Genomic DNA, 17495 nt, shown 5'->3' on the forward strand with positions numbered 1-17495 from the left:
TGGGGGATGTGGAGAGGGGGCATGGAAGGGGAAGGGGAACCTGGAGAAGGGCATGGATGGGGGAGGGGGACGGTGGAGAAGGGCAGGAACGGGGGAGGGGGATGTGGAGAAGGGCATGGACGGGGGACGGGGGATTTGGAGAAGGGCATGGACGGGGAAGGGGGACGTGGAGAAGGGCATGGACAGGGGACGGGGGATGGGGACATGGAGAAGGAATATACACATGGGACACAGGACATGGGACAGACTGTCCAGGACAGAGCTCCTGAGCCAGACCCTCCAGGATGGACACCCACAGCCCTCCCCACACCAGGTACGTGCAGGTGCAGAAGTGGCCACTGTTCTTTAACAGGCTGCAGAGTCCACCATGTTCTAGGAGCCTAAAGGAGGGAGGTGGCAGCTGCCACAAGACAGCCAATGCCTGAGAAGAAGCCCAGGACCTGTGCTGCTGTTACCCCTGAGAACAGCGGAACCGACAGGGGTCAGGGGAAAGAGGCCTTCATTATTAAAAATAAAATAGACTTTTTAAGGTAATTTAAGTTTACAGAAAATTCAGCAGAAAGTACAGTGTTCCCATGTACCTGTCTCCACCCCTACAGCATCCCCTACCACTGACAGCTGGCGTGAAGGATCCCCATGGCCACGTCACTACCACCAAGAGTCAGGAGCTTACTCTGAAGTTCTCTGGGCTGTGGCGAAGCACGATGTCACCCTCGCCACAGAGTGACATCACCCTCATCACAGGGCAGCATCACCCATACCACAGGGAGACAGCACCCTTGCCATGGTGAGACACTGCCCTCCTCACAGTGCCGTGAGAGCATCCTCACTGCCCCACAAATGCTCTGTGCTCTGCGGACTCACCCCCTGCCCCACAACCACTGATCTTTGTACTGTTACCTAGTTTTGCCTTTTCCAGAACCTCACAGACTCAGAATCACATGGTGAGAAGTCTCAGACTGGCTTCTTACCAAAAAAATACACTAAAGTTTCCCCCATGGAACGGGATGTGGCCACACAGCTCCCTTCATCTCCGAGCCCCATCCCACGGCAGCAACGGGCAGCTGTTTGCTCACTCACTCACCCTTAACATCAGGCAGAGAGGCCTTCATGCGGGTGGAGTTAGCCCTGACCCCATTCTGGGCATCTCACCTTCCGCATGCCCGTCACCACCCACCTGCCACATATGCAGGACCCAGTCTACAGGTTCAGCAGAGACTGAGCCCTCACAGCACCTGGCTGGCCTGCCTTAGCCCAGAAGCTCCAGGTTTTGCCGTAACAAAATCCCCAAACAGCTTGTAAACAGCAGGTGGTTCTGCCTCGTGGCTCTAGAGACTAAAGGTCTGGGATGGGGTGCTGGGAGATGAGGGTCTATGGGGCCAGTTCCTCCCATGTGGCGCCTCCAGGTCTTCAGGAGGGAGCCAGACAGACAATGATCCCCTCACAGGCCTCTGACCTCTCGATCCAATTGCCACCCAGCCCACCTCCCAATACCACCACCCAACTATGTTTTGTCTTCCAGAAGCCAACTTGAAATGTACAAACACCAAGATTAGCAGTAAAGAGATGGAGAGGGTGTGCCACACTGACACTATTCAAGAGAAAGTGACTGGAGGAGCTGTGTTAACTTCACACAGCACAGCCTTCAGGGAGGAAAGTTTTTAGCAATGAAGAGAGATGTGACATAATCAATAAAACTCAAAGCTGGTTCTCTGGAAAGACTAGCTGATCTTTAGCTAGACTAACCAAGAAGAGAAAAGAAACAAGTTACCAATATCAGAAATGAGACATCACTGCTGATCTCATGGGCATTAAAAGGCTGATAAAAGAATATTATTAACAAGTCTGTACTCATGGGTTTTATAACTATGATGGGTCAGTTCTGTGAGAGACATAATCTATGAAAGGCCTGTGAGGAAGACCAGGGCTCTGAGGGGCCTGAGGCCTCTGATGAATTGCAGGAATCACTAAGAACATTCTGGGAGAGAGGTTTGTCTGGTGAATTCTACCAAGCAGTTAAGGAAGAGATTATACCAGTTCTCTACAATCTCTACAGGCAAAGGGAAAACTTTCTAATTCATTCTATGAGGCGGAAGCATCGCCCTGATACCAAAACCAAGAAAAGACGTTACACATAAGGAAAACTGCCCGCAGCCCACCCGCAGTCACAGACCCGCGGGGCCCTCCCCATCCTCTCCTGCCGAGGGATCAGCAGGGATGTCCCTTCTCTCTCATTTCTGATTATCAGTAATTTGTTTCTTTTCTCTTTCTTGGTAGTCTGGCTAAAGGTCAATTGATCTGCCCAAAGAATCAGGTTTTAGTTTTATTAATTCTCTCTATTGATTTTCTGTTTTAAACTCTGTTGATTTCTGCTCCCATTTTTATAATTTATTTTCTTCTGCTTACTTTGGATTTACTTTATTTCATAAAATAGAAGCATTCTCAACAAAATGTTATAAAGTTGACTCCAACAATGTATAAGAAGAATTATACACTATGACTGATTAGGATTTATTCCAGGCGTGAAGGCTGGTTCAACGTTTAAAAATCAATTAGCGTAATCTATCATGTCAGCAGACTGAAGAAGGGAAATCATATAATAATAATCAACAAATGCATAAAAAGCATTTGACAAAATCCCAAACCCATTCATGATTAAAAAAATTTTTTTCAGCAAAGTAGGAAGAGAGGAAAACCTCCTCAACTTGATAACCCCCAGCCGTGTGCTGTGCCTTCTGTGGTTCCCACAGTTCTTGGACATTCTGTTCTGATACTCAGACTTGCTCTTCTTCTCTTTGCTTTTCAGTCTGTGACGTTTCTAACGACTGACCTCCCCTCGCACTGACTCCCTCTCGCCACGTCCAGTCTCCAGCGCAGCCATCACAGGCATCTCCACCTCTGCTGCTGTGCTTGTAAGTTCTAGGTTTTCCTTTTGCTTCCTTTATGAGTTTCCACCGCTCTGCTTATATTACACGTCTTTTTCTGCACATTGTCCACTTTTTGCATTAGTGCCCTTGGCATATTAATCGCAGTTCTTTTAAATTACCAGGTTGGTAATTCCATGCCTCTGCCATATCTGAGTCTGGGCCTGATTCTTAGGGCTTTCCCCCTATTCAGGTTGTATTTTTTTTAAACCTTTCATCATGCTTTGTAATTTTTTGTTGAAAGTAGAACATGAATAATTGGTAAGAGGAACTGTGGTAAACAGTCTTCAGTGTGGGGTTTTATGTTCATCTGCCTTGGGGCTGAGTCCTGCAGCTCCTGGTACCAGACCTGAGAACATGCTCTGCTGTTCCAGCCTCTCTCCTTATTGTCTGGTTTCCTGCGAGGTGTGTGAGCAGTGTGAGCTCTGCGGGGCTCTCAGTTGTAACTCCTTCTTACTGCTGAGGTACTGGTGATGAGGTTTGGGGCCCCACTTTTGAGCAGCCTGTGCTCCAGGGATGCAGCCTCGTCCTGTGACTCCCAGCACCTGCCCCCAGACCTCAGGTTGCACGGAGGGCCTGGGGCTGCAGCCTGTGTCTCCCTTTTCCTGTGCAAGTGAGGCTCTGGCGAGCACTCCTTGACAGCACGCACTGCTGAGAACAGGGTCCTGGTGCATTTCTGAGGGTTCCCTTTCCCTTCAATCTCTTCACATGGGAATGCTCAAGCTCCTGGAGGTGAACCCTACAGAGTGAGCCCCCAGGAGGCTCCTCTCCAGCATGGCCACACTTGTCTCCAGCACCTGGTCAGAACCCGTCAGTGGCCCTACTAGTGCTAGCTCAGGGCAGCTCCCACTCCTGGGGAGCTGTGCCTCCTGCATCTACCCATCTGGCTGCCATGCTGCAGGGCAGCAGTGTGCCATGTCCCTGATTCTCTGAGGAACCCTGTCTTTCCAGTTTGTTCAGCTTTCTTCTCGTGAGAATGGGAATGAGAGCTTCCAAACTCCGCGTGCTGGGATGCAAACTGGAAGCCCCTTCACTACTATTTTTCTGGGCCTCCTGGGGCTCCTCCCTGGATTTCTAATTGGGTCTTTATTTTAAAAACTTACAGCTATTACTTTTAAATAGTTCAAGCTTTTCACAAATCCCAGATTCCTTCTGCTGCAACTTAGCACAAGGCAGAAGAGCAGGGGTGAGGAGTGGGAGGGCACAGTCCCAGCCTCAGACCCCAGCCTGAGCCCAGCCTTAGAATCCAACCTGGCCCCCACAGACTGAGCCCCCAACCTGACCTCCCCACCCTGACTCCCCCAGCCTGAGCCCCTAACCTGACCCCCCCAACCTGAGTCCCCAAGCCTGAGCCCCAGACTGAGTCCCTCAGCCTGAGCCCTCCTCAATCTGAGCCCCCAACCTGAGTATCCTTCGCCAAACCCTTCCAGCTGAGATCCCCCCAGGTCCCCCATCTATGTTGAGGGTTAGCAGAGTCACTATCATGAGCCTCTTCAGAATCTGGACATGTTGCTCCAGACACACTTGCTGTCCGTTCCCAGTTACTGGCATCAGTGCTGACCATGTGAAGGCCCCGGGTGAGGTTTGCCAGAGTTAAACCATCTCTAGCACGCAGTTTTAAGTGAACTGTGGGTTAAATGCTTTCTGACTGATCTGACTCAGCGGGAAAACGTGTGTGCAGAAGGCTCCCGAGAGGAAGAGCAGGACAGGTGTGAAAGCTGGAACACACGTTCTCTGAGGGCAGCCCCCGTTCTGTGGTCAGCTTCACAAGGCACGTGCCGTGTTGCACCGTGTGCTCCCTGGGGCTCTTCTGCTGAGAGGGCGACACGCTGACGTCCACTAGCTACTGAAGAACAGGGTGGCCTTGGGCCTGCCTCCCGCCACGGCAAGCAGAGTCAGATACCAGTATTTAAAAGTACCTGAAGAATCCTCAAGTGACAGGGCAGGAGAGAAGCTGTTCTGTCGGCTAGAGCCCTGCTGGCAACACCACAAAATCATTAGTCAAGCTCTTTACAGAAGACCCATAAGAAGTGTCTGTCTCCTGAGGAGCAGCACGATGAGTCTGAACTGTCCCACGTGTGAGTTGCTCTCAGCTACATTTCAGGTCCATGTGCTCTGGCTGCAGAGTCTGCGTGCTCAGATGGATCTCCACATAGGAAAGGACACAGCAGTGAGGATGAAAATGTGAGCGCTGGATAGATGGAAATCTATACCTGCCACTAACACTCTTACCAGTCACAGACACAGGGACAGGTGACATGAAACAGGCCTGCCCTGGCAGGAGCGTCTTGGGGCAAACTTTCGCTTTACAGGAGTGCAGTGTCTGCCCATCAGACGAAGACAATGTTCACTGCCATGCACGTGGTCCTGCCCGTTTTTGTCTCTGAAATACACAATCCCCTCATTCTGTTTTTCATTTTCTTACGTTTGACACGAACATGGATGCCTCTCTCAACTCTAGGAAAACCAAAGCTCCCACCTGAGCCCTGCCAGGTACAGCAGTGGCCCTGGGGCCACCAGTGGGTGGGGCAGCTGAGGGGGCCCAGGGCTGTCTGGGTGTCTCCATCCACAAAAGCCAGACTTTCTCAGGGGTCCCCAGTTCATGACTGCTAGCCAGTGACTCAAGAAAAGCAGACAACACAGCCCACCCACGGGATACAGGGGGAAGGGACCAGACCACCGGGAGGAAGGAAGTTTGCTGTGATGGGAGGTCCCAGAAGACGACAAGGACTCTTACCTTTAAAGTCAAATTGGTAGATGTTTTTTAAGGATTCGTGAAGAAAATAAAAGCTTCCTAGTGCCTGTAGAGCAAAAAGAGAAAGCAAATGAGAGACCGGTGCTGTGATAGTTCTAAAGCGAAGTTCTAAGTGAGAGTTTAACTAGGTGGACGTAACCACAGTCACCGAGATACCATGTCCACCACAGATAACCTTCCATCACCCAAACACAACCAAGCCCAAGCACACGTTGCTCTGAAGTCCAAATGTGACATGGTGTTTATACAGAGAGAGTGTGAAGCCACGTATGTAAGGGTAGCAGAACCTCTGCATGACCGCCAGGGACTGTAACACTCTGGTCACACACAGAGGGGTCAGCACAGGAGCCAGACTAACCATGCAATGCACACACGTGGTGCATCTGGTCTGTGAAATGCAGATCAATGTAAGGAGGTGGCCGGCTGTGGAGGTTCTACTGTATATATATGTTTTATTTACTTTTGCTAAATCTGGCAACCCCATAAGGGGTCTAGGGAAACTTTGGAGTGATAAAAATACTCTACAATTAGACGGCAGTTGGTGGTTACAAAATTGTACATAGCATTTTCTCACGTACAATTCAAGCATCAGGAAGGCTCACCACGGAATAGACATGGACAGGCAGTGAGATACTGGTGTGGGAGGGACTCTGTACACCTGCCCTGCTCCTCCCACTCAGATGGGGATGGAGCCTCCTTCCCAGCTTATCCTGCAACAGGCAGTGTTCGACTTTCTTACTCTGGGAAAGTCGAGTTGAGGCCCTTCTTAGTTAGAGGGACAAGGGAACAGACACACACCACACAGAGTTAGGGGAGGAGGCTGCAGGCCTGGACCCATGTCTATGCCACGGACATCAGCCCTTACAAAGGATGTCCTTTAATTTGTTTCATATAAAGAAAGCACTCTGAAAAAGTACAAGCAAATAAGCGTCACCACAAACAGTGAAATTGTCACCTCAGTATATGTGATAAAGCTAATACAATACAAGTGGTGCCAAAAAATGGACACACACTTTAAGAAAGGAAAAAACTATTAAAATTGGAGTACTCACACATGCCAGTAACATCTGTTATCTTATATGCCATATCTTGTGTCTCTTGTAAGTGCAGAGTCAAATGTGACTTGGGGATTAACTATTTTAATACAGTTCTTTCCTTTCTTAAAATGCGTGTCCATTTTATCAGCATCCTCTGTGTTATGAAGTTTATAATAAACAAATGAAAAATGAGTAGCAAATGTGTGCACAGGAGTGAAACTCATAAAGTCAGAGAATCCACAATTACCATGTTTCCCCCAAAATAAGACCCACTCAAAAAATAAGCCCTAGCAGGATTTCTATGCATTTGTTAAATATAAGCCCTACCCCAATAATAAGACCTATTGATGGGTATGGCTGTGCAGCATATCCCCATAGTCACGCCATGCATTTCGGTGTGGAGAGGAAGACATCCCTGAAAATAAGCCCTAGTGCGTCTTCTTGAGAAAAAATAAATACAAGACAGTGTCTTATTTTCAGGGAAACACGGTAGCTCTGCTGAATATTTAAAGTCAAACTTCAGCCCAGAGTATCCAGTGTTCACCCTGTTGTTGACACGGTTTCAGGACACACAGTGTCATGGGATACCAGAAGGTGAGAAAGGCACCAGGGCTTGCTGACTAGTTCCCAGCCCACCCAGGCCTCCAACCACAGGCTGCGTCCATAGTGTGTTAGCCACATCTGAGAATACGAACTCCTTGACCCTTACATTAAAAACAACTAAGATACTCTTTACATATTTATGGACCAGACTGCCAAGAGTGCTTATTGATCCTGCATTAGTGACACGCAAGCCAGTGGCCGTAACACTTCTGCTATGACAACAGCCATGGGGTAAGAGCCTGAGAAGCTGGATTTTACTGGATGGGCCAGACCCTGCTGACCTGGACCTGGCAGGGGCCACACTCCTATGGTGCCTCCACTCCCTGGGCCACTATACCATTGGTGACCACAGCCATTGAGATGTGTGTTTGCAAGAAGCTATTAAAGGGAACTCTCAGCCCCAGCTACAGTCTGGTTATGTGATGAACAGCCACACTGTGCCACTGAGTTTGATTTTGGGAGTTGACTTCTGATAGCAGCTGGCCCACTCTGCAAACACATTCAAGTCAGAACGGAGGGAGGAGACCATTTCGTACACGCTCAAACAGAAAAGGACACAATGCTGGGATCATAAAGCACATGTTTGCTGAGTATAGTCCCTTCCCTGAGGGTGCTGTGTGCACAAAGGCTTGGGGGTGACTCGGGCCAGGGCAGGGGCTGGTGAGGAGGGGACACAAAGCAACTTGTCAGAAACACCTTCATCACTTTTTATTTGCAAACAAATCAGATGGCCAGTGATTTATAATTTCCGCAATTACATTAGCTGCCAAAGTACATATCATTAACCTGGGGCCTTCTGTATCCGGCTCACTTTTCCATGAAACAGAGCAAATTCCTAAAGCTCAACTCAAACAGACTCAGCAGTAAGGGACACACAGCTTTCTTTCACAGATAAGAGGGTGGGGAGACCAGCTGGGCTCTCACGTGTGACCCCACAGTGACAGCAGGCCCCCCGCCCTAGGCAGACAGATTCTGTTGTGGCTCCCAAGAGCTCCCTGTACCATGGAGGGGCTGTGGAGACGCAGCAGTGCTCTGCTGCCAGGAAGGTCAGAGGTCACAGAGAATGGCCCAGGGTAGCCCCTCCATGAGGCCGACTGCACTCATCACAGTGACAAAGTAAAGTGACAGAGCTTGGTGGCTCATCGCATACCAGGACAGCACAGCATTATGCAGCATCCGTACACAGAGTATCTCACTCCAGTAACTTTCTAAAAATAAAGTATACCAATCTATGCACAGGAAAAACACTTCCTAAGATGCTGTTGATACTGATCCTCAAGTCAGCAAGAAAACAGAGAGCTTCAGTTACTTGGAATTAGAACCGACAGGCAGCTGAGCAAGGCAGAGCTGGTGAAGGGCCTGAGCCCAGAGAGCATGCTGCCCCCACTCCCTCCCTGGCCCCCACCAAAAACCTAAGCGACTGTCCAGCAGGCTGGTGTGTTGGTCTGCACCTCTCCTCTCATACTTGCTCTTCTCCCTTGTCATATGGGGGACAGTGAACCTGTCAGAATCACAGTGACTGATGACCTCTGGTGACGCCTGTCTCAGGGACATGGCTTGTCCCACAGATTTGTAACTCCACAGCTTCACAGCAAGGTTGTGCCTAAGAGAAACTCCTGCACTCACAGACACCAGTACATGAACACATGCATGCAATGCATGCACACACACAGCGCACACTCGCATGCACGACACTCGCACACACACAGTGCACTATAACATAAATGATGCTCACACACACACAGTGCACACTCATATGCATGATGCTTGCACACACAGATGATGCTCACACAGTGCACACTCACATACGTGATGCATGCACACACAGTGCACTATCACATAGATGGTGCTCACACACACAGCACACACTCACATACGCGATGCATGCACACACAGCACACTATCACAGATGGTGCTCACACACAGTGCACACTCACATGCACGATGCTCACACACAGCACACTATCACATAGATGGTGCTCACACACGCACAGTGCACACTCACATATGCGATGCACACTCACATCCATGATGCACACACACTCAGTGCACATTCACAACCTGATGCATACACACACACAGTGCACACTCATGTACACAAGTGCTTGCACACATACACTCACATGTACACATGTACACACACACGAGTACATGTGCACACACTTGAGTATACACATACATGCACAAGTGCACGTGCACACATACACACAAGTGCACATGCACACATACATGCACAAATGTACCACATGCACACACACACAACTGCACTGCATGCACACAAGTCCCTACAGATCTATACACAAGGGCATGTGCACACACAGTATGTGTGTACACACATACAAATGTATTACACACACATGAGTGCACACACGTACACCGAGTACATACATACACAACAGATATATTTATATAACACACCCACATGTGCACATGCACACACATATGCACATCTAGATGCATGTACACACATGCACAGGCACCTGCACAGACACTTGTGTGCACACACATGCAGGTATTATGGACATAGATCTCTCTCGGAGGGGCTAGAAAGCTCAAAAAATGAGCACCAAGAAACGAGACCAGCATGTCCAGAAACAACAGCAAACTAAAAATGACCCAAATGTTTAAGGTGAAAATGGGAAAATCGAATTTGGACCAAAACGAAATACAGCAAGCAAAATAAACAAGTTACAGCTGCACCCAGAGCACAGATAGGTTCTGCAATCAGTGTTGAGAGAAAGGAAAGTTCCTTAAGCTTCACAGGGCATGAGACCAGGACAACAAAAACATGATCAAAAAGAGTTGAGCAAAGAAGATGTGGTGGCAAGATCATATCCAACAATAAAAGGGTAGCACACGACTCAGAACAGTATTTATCTGGGTGGAGGGTAACCCAGGAAGGTGGGCAGGGCAGGCGCACACAGGAAGATGGATGCTGTTGCTCAGGCTGTAAGGAGGCTTCAGAGATGTTCTCAGAATTATATTAAAAAATAATAAAATGATGAAGGAAGAATGAACTAGCAGGAGACTGCACCTGGGTCAAGGAGCACTGTGTGGCCAGACTGGGGGGCCACATGCCCCAGGCCTGTGCCCAGCATCACTGGGAGGCAGAAAGGCAGCAGGGACGCAAAACTCAAGGCCCCCACCAGAGCCAGGCAAGGACTGCCGCCTGGGACGCCCCCACCAGGGCCAGGCAAGGACTGCCGCCTCGGACGCCCCCACCAGAGGCACCACCACCCTGGACAGCAACAGGCAACACCCAGGGCTCTACCTGGGCAACTTGCCACTAGCCTACCCACTTCACCACATTGGTTTTCCCACCCAAAGCCGAATTTTTGTTTATTTTTAATGTTACATTCACTGTATAAAAATACTGTGATTTTTCCATTCTTCGGTTGGAAATTAAAGACTATTTCCAATTACTTGACTATCACCATGCTGCAATAAACATACCTGAACCATGTCCCAGGCAAATATGTGAGAGAACAGACATATATATGTCAGCCATGTCAGCAGGCAGACGGGACTGCTGAGCCACAGCCCCACTCTTTGCCACCAGTACCACACCTCCCCAATGGCAGCTCCATACCTCCTGGTCACGGGCTCCATGTCTCCCCCGCGGCAGCTCCACATCTCCCTGATGGTGGCTCTATACCTCCCTATCGCTGGCTCCACACCTCCCCAGCTATGCCTCCCTGAGGGAAACTCCATGCCTCCTGGTCACTGGAACTACCCCTCTTGGTCACCAGCTCCACACCTCCCCGTCACCAGCTCCACACCTCCCTGACAAGGGCTTACGTCCCCCTGTCACTGCTCAACACGTCCCCGAGGGCGGCGCCATGCCTCCTGGTCACTAGAACTACACCTCCCATCACTGGCTCCACACCTCCCTGAGGGCAGCTCCACAGCCTGTCCCAAGGCCTGACAGAGCCCTGGCGCAGCAGTCCTCAGTCTCTGACATCCACGTGTGTGGAATTGCACCTCACTGCTTTAGTTTGAGTTGTCATTATATTGGCATTGTCAGGTAACTCTTTTTAATCAAATTTTTGACTATGGTAAAATACAACATAGATTGACCATCTCAGTCATTTCTAAGTGCACAGACCAGTGGCCTTACAAATATTCACAGTCATGTGCAGCCATCAGCCTCCTCCAGAGCTTTTCACCCCCAGCCGGGGCTCCATCCGCAGTGGACTTCGACTCCCCAGGAGTCGCAGCCCCTGGCTCACACCACTGCACTTCCTGTCTCTGGTTTTGACTGCTCTAAGTACCCCAGGCAGGTGAAATCACACGGCATTTGTCCTTTTGTGACAGGCTTATTTCACCTACAATAAAGGCCTCAAGACCTGTCACCGTGTGGCAGCAGGTGCCTAAATTTCTTGGCTACTTAAGGCTAAAGGACACTCCCCAGTGGACACACGTGGCGCTTATCCTTCACCCGCTGGACACTCAGGCCACGCCCATGTCTCAGCTATGGAGGCTGCACCTTATGAACAGCGGGGCTGTGAAGGGGGATGTGCAAGTCTCTGAGACCCTGCCCCACTCTGCCAGGTGCTCCCTGCTGAGTTTTGGAGTACTTGCCACACTGTTCCCACATTCATATTCTCACCAACAGTGAACAGAGTTTCAGATCTCTCCATATCCTCACCAGCACCTGTTATTTTCTGGGCTTTCTGGTAATAGCTACCCTAATGGATATAAGGTGTTTGTTCATTGTAGTTTTCTTAAATTTAGTTTTTAGTTGACAAATTAAAACTACAGTCTGACAGATTGGATTTGCAGCTCCCTAGTCACGAGCCGTGCTGAGTTTCTCCCCACGGGCTTCCTGGCCACGTACATACCTTCTTTGGAGAAATGTCTACTCAAGTCCCTTGCCCATTTTTTAAAATTAGGTTGTTTTTACTATTGTTTTAAATTATTTGCCAAGTATTTTCTCCCATTCTACCTTCTTACTCTGTTGATGCTGTCTTTTGATGCATGCGACTTTTTAATTTTTATTAATCCAATTTCTCTATTTTTTCTCCTGTTGCCTGGGCCTCTGGTGTGGCATTTAAGAAACCATTCCCAATCTGGTGTCATGAAGGTTCCAGGCCCTGTTTTCTTCTAAAAGTCCTATAGTTTTAGATCTCACCTTAAGGCCTTTGGTTCAAGGTAAGGGCCGAACGTCACTCTGCACATGGACATTAGTTTTCCTGCACTGCTTGTTGAAAAGACTGTCACTGCCTCCTTCAATGGTCCTGGCACCCTTGTCAAAATTCATCAGACCCCACATGCCAGGGTTTATTTCTGGACGTTCTATTCTAGTCTCTTGTCTACATACGCAGAGAGTCTCTTTTTAAGATTACTGGCAATTTTATTTCTTCTGCGAACTCCTTGTTTATATCCTTTGTCTATTTTTCTTTTTATGTTTTTCTGCCTTGTTGCACTGCAAAGGTGCCTGGCTGCACAATGAGCACAGAGCTGCTCACGTGGGGCTGGGCAGTGGCACCCTTGAGGCAGAGGGCTGAGGGCCCCACGCCCCAGGAGTGGGGGGCAGCATAGGGGCTGGGCTAGGGACACACCTGCACTTGGGACTGCTGGTCCTGTGGAAGGACAGTGAGTGAGCAAGGGTGGGCCAGAAGCACCAGGGCAGGGCCTGCTGCCTCCTAGGTAAGGAGAGCAGCAGGTGTGGGACTTGGAGGAATGTGGAGTTTGAGATGTCCTCTAGATAAGACATCCAAGAGGGGATGCTACATAGGCAGCAGGTTGTGAGTCCAGGGACAGTGGAGGTGAGAACCTCTGGGTTTCAGTGAAGGCTGGGGACTTAGTGCCGGGCAGTGCCATGGGGACAGTCTGGACGGAGGCCAGGCTGGGGATAGTGCCCTGACAGGTCAGGGAGGGGCACCTGGCAAAAGCCCAGCACAGAGCTGGCCAGAGCCAGGAAGGGATGGTGACCATGGGGTGACCTGGGTTTTAGCAGGTTGAAGCCAGGAATTCTACTGAGACTTAAGGTGTCTGGCTGGTCCTGTGCTCCCAGAACAACCCTAGCATGTACACAACTTCTGCAGGGATGGGCTCCATTCCCTGAGTCTGCATTTAGGGTTTCTGTATCATTTCCAGTCTTGCTTTTGTCCTCACTGCCTCAGGGAGATGACTCCATGCAAGTCCCCAAACCCAGTGGGCTCTCTTCCTGCCACTTGGCATCATAGCTGCACACCGCCCCATCCTTCTCCCTAAGCACCCGCAGGACACCACACTCTCCCTCCCTGAAGTCTTTACTTCCTCTAGCGACAATGATGAGGTGGGTCAGGCACCCTACTACACACCTCCCCAGAAGGCCAACCTTGCAGGCCCAGGCAGCTGTGCAGCCTCCACTTGGACTGCTCACAACAGCCTGGCCTTGTCCTCCTCTCCCTCCTCCTGCCCCATGGGAACCACCTCTAGATTTTCCCAGCATCTCCACCAACCAACACTGGGGTCCTAGACACCTCCACAGGCCTGGCCACTCATCTCCTGGGGACTGTGTCCTCCACAGTGCCCACTTAGTCTCTTCTCCACCTGACTGTCAGGGTGGCCTTTGAAGAACACGCCTCTGACCTTGCTGCAGCCCTGCCCAGCTGCCCTCTCAGGCCCTCACAGCCCAGCTCTTGGAGCTAGCCACACCGGCCCTTCAGCCCTCCTATCACTGGGCGATTACATGCCGAGCCTCACCCTTCCATCTCCTCCTCAGGAGAACCCCTGGCGCTTCCAGGCTCTGCAGAAATGCTGCCTCTTCCAAGGAGCCTCCAAACTGACAGTGGGTTTCCTCACCTGAATTTTTCAGGGGGTGGAAGCTCCTGAGGGCGGTCAGGGTATCTAGTCACCTCTGAGTACCCCAGTAGGAAGCCAATGACTCCTGCATCAATGAGAGGTGCACAGCGCCCACAGGGAGCCACTGGCCAGGAAGCCCAAGACCAATGTGCAGAACCTGCTGGGTTTCAAAGTATGACCTGACATGCCCCACCGTGCATTACAGACACTGGGTGGGAGTGCAAAAAATAACACATTTTTGACCATATTAGAAGGATAATTCCCAAGACTTCTGGTTTTAAAAGAATTTCATGGATTGAGTAATAAATCAAAGCAAAGTTAAAATAACATTCATTAGATTATAAACAGTAATAAATGAAACAACGCTTTTGTTTGGATCAATGTGGAGCCTCATTGATCTCCTGTGTAACAGACTCAGGACGGCCAGTCTGCTGGAACAAGGCAGTGTCACTGCCACTCCCCGCAGAGTGGGGCGGAGGGCACACGGGGGAGGCTGCATTTAGCATGTCACCGTCACAAGGTCATCCTCTCTCAGAGGAGAGCTGACTTCTTTACAAAGTACTGACTTTCCAATTCCAGCCTCCGGGGCTGACACGAGCCAACGGCACAAAGGTGTCCCCCCATCTGACCCTCACCCCAAGCCCCTCTCCGGGCGGCTGCATGCTCCAGAGACACACGTAATTTCATTCTGTCTCCTGTCCAACAGCCGACATTAGAAGTTAATTAAATTGGTTGTCCATTGTACTCATCCACTTACAAAGTTAATGATATTCTGTTCCTGAATTAAAGAGCATTTTATAAAGCGAGCATGTGGGGGCAGGCACTGCACATGGACGCTGAGCCCTGTCGGGACCCTGGTGTAGCGTCCCCAATCAGGCTCTGCCCATGAGCAAAGTGCCCATCAGCACTCCCCTGCTGACTCCCCATGGGGCACACCTGGTGATGTTCTGTGTCACCACAGAGATGAGCAGCTAAAGTACAAGACAGGTTAAAATGGACTTGAAGGGGTGCCTGTAGCTCAGTGGTTAGGGCACCAGCCATGAGCACCGAGGCTGGTGGGTTCAAATCGGCCCGTGTCTGCTAAACAAACAAACAAAAAGAACCAGGTATTGTGGCAGGCGCCCGGGACTGCTAAACAAACAAAAAAAAATAGTCAAGTGTTATAGAAAGCCTATAGTCCCAGCTACTAGGGAGGCTGAGGCAAGGGAACCACTTGAACCCAAGAGTTTAAGGTTGCTGTGAGCTACAACACCACAGCACTCTACAGAGGGCAACAAAGTGAAACTCTGTCTCAATAAAAATAAATAAATAAGTAAACAAATAAATAATAAATAAAGTGGCCTTGAAGACAGGCCGTCCCCAGGAGTGAGCACCCTGAGGTGGTCATGCAGCTTCTCACCCTGCAACCCAGATGCTGCCTCACTGGGGACCCTGCTAGCAAAGCCACCAGACCAGCCTGGGGCACGATGGCTCTTTCTGAGAGGCTGCTCCCTTTTTCCGACACGTCAGTGACCAGATGACCCGAGGCTGAGCTGGCTGTGTGACCAAGGGCCCTTCGAAAGCCCAGTACTGCATGCAGCAGAATCCACAGGTTGTCCCAAGGATGGTGTAAGTGGGAGGGGCACTCATGGTGGCACCAGCAACCCACCAAGGCACGGCTGCATGAAACACGAGGGCTCTGGAGAGATGGTGTCCAGATTCAGACCCACTGAGGGCGAAATGGCTTCAGATCCTTCAGAAACACCAGGATGACCAAATTCAAGGGTCTGGAGTACAGGACAGAGGCATGGGTAGCCCAGGCAGGGGTCAGCATGTGGACAGTCCTCAAGGCCATGGGCTGCTGAGCTTGCCAGGAGGAATTCAAGCCAGAGAGAAGGGCAGGGCCCAGGATGGGTTGGACTGTCATTAAGGACAGGGTGGGGGGCAGGTAAGAGGACCAGCGGTTAGCGGGATGAGGTCACAACCAAGGGCAAGTGGCATCAGGAGGGTAATCAGGAGGAGGATATGACCACAGGTGCCCAGTGCTGGGCCCTGGACCTCACCATGTGCAGAGGAGCAGTGACATGACAGCTGCCATCTGTCAACTCCACAGAGATTGTTACCTGTGAAACTCAAAACCACCTTTGCAGTTAGCTGCAGGGGTAGGGTAGCTTCTCCCCAAGCTATGAGGATGGTACATATATAATAGTATAAAAAGCACCAGGGAATGGCACAGAACAATTAAATAAAAACAAAAGTGGGGGAAGAAAAGGTTGAAAGCAGAAGCTGCTGTGTGCAGTGGTCCATCCCCAAGGGGAGGAGACAGTCCTGCTGGTGAAGACGGGAGAGGCGCCCAAGCAGGAGAAGCAGCATAAGGATAAAACTCAGGGCTCTGTCAGGCTCCTGCCCCCATCCCCACTCTGTTTCAAAACACTATCTTGGACCATGCTTTCCAAAAGGGAAATCACTCCCGCTTTGCCTCATCTGATGCAGACAAAATGCAGAAAAAGTCAGCAAACTGCTCGTGCAGTTAGGAGGTCCAGGTCCCCACCTCCAGTTGGGAGGTCCAGCTCGCAAAGCTGTGGGAGCAAGTGGGTCTAATGCAGGCATTCTAATCGCTTTAATTCAGCATCATGCCGGCACTCTCCTCTCAAAATGAGATTCTTTGGCAACATAGATGCTATTTTTCTATAACAAAAATTTTACACATACAAATAGAAAGTTTTAATAATGAGCAAAAAAGTCAGTCTTAAAATAACTAGTTTTAATTACAAAATGTATTAAGTTATATTTTTCCATGTTTAAATGATTACAAAAGTAAATCAATAAACTGTTATGCCAATTAAATTATGTTAAGAGTTTGCATTATAATCAAAACAGCTCTGACTTTTGTCTTCTAAAAATCATTAGCTTTTCAATTACAATTTCATTCTTATAAATGTTCTGGAGAAGTAGGTTTATGTGCATTATGGATAATGGGTAATTAAAGTAAAAAGCACTTTCAGAGATAGCCAACACAGTGTACAAAGTAGCTTCTGCCATCAGAACAGCTCTGGGCATATAAAGCACCAATAAAAGGCTTTAATTGATTTTTAAATTTCAATTATGCTGGGAAATTGCCATCTACTTCTGTTTCAAATAAGGTAACTTAGCTTGTGGTCCTCAGAGATGCTCACATAGCAGCACTCCTGCGGCCACAGGCCTGGGGCTGGGTCAGCTGCCTCTGCAGGCCCTGCCCCTCGATTTGTCCACGCCTCTCCCCAGGAATGATGACCTTGACTTGAAGCCACAGTTTCACCTCTCACACCTGACACGGCACCCACACGCCTGCCCTCTCACACCTGACACGGCACCCACACGCCTGCCCTCTCACACCTGACACGGCACCCACACGCCTGCCCTCTCACA

General features: G+C 49.8%; 1 protein-coding gene across 2 annotated transcripts in view; it reads right to left on the reverse strand.

Moving 5' to 3' along the window:
- Positions 1 to 17495, reverse strand: part of INPP5A (inositol polyphosphate-5-phosphatase A) — a 199025-nt gene that overhangs the window by 64501 nt on the left and 117029 nt on the right. For both annotated transcript variants that reach the window (XM_012807802.2, XM_023515641.1), the window contains exon 5: positions 5662 to 5725. In XM_012807802.2, the coding sequence (XP_012663256.1) occupies positions 5662 to 5725 (64 nt within the window). The remainder of the gene's footprint in view (positions 1 to 5661; positions 5726 to 17495) is intronic.

This window comes from Otolemur garnettii, unplaced genomic scaffold (assembly GCF_000181295.1).
Source record: "Otolemur garnettii isolate 467f Iridium unplaced genomic scaffold, OtoGar3 scaffold00075, whole genome shotgun sequence".
NCBI lineage: Eukaryota > Metazoa > Chordata > Mammalia > Primates > Galagidae > Otolemur > Otolemur garnettii.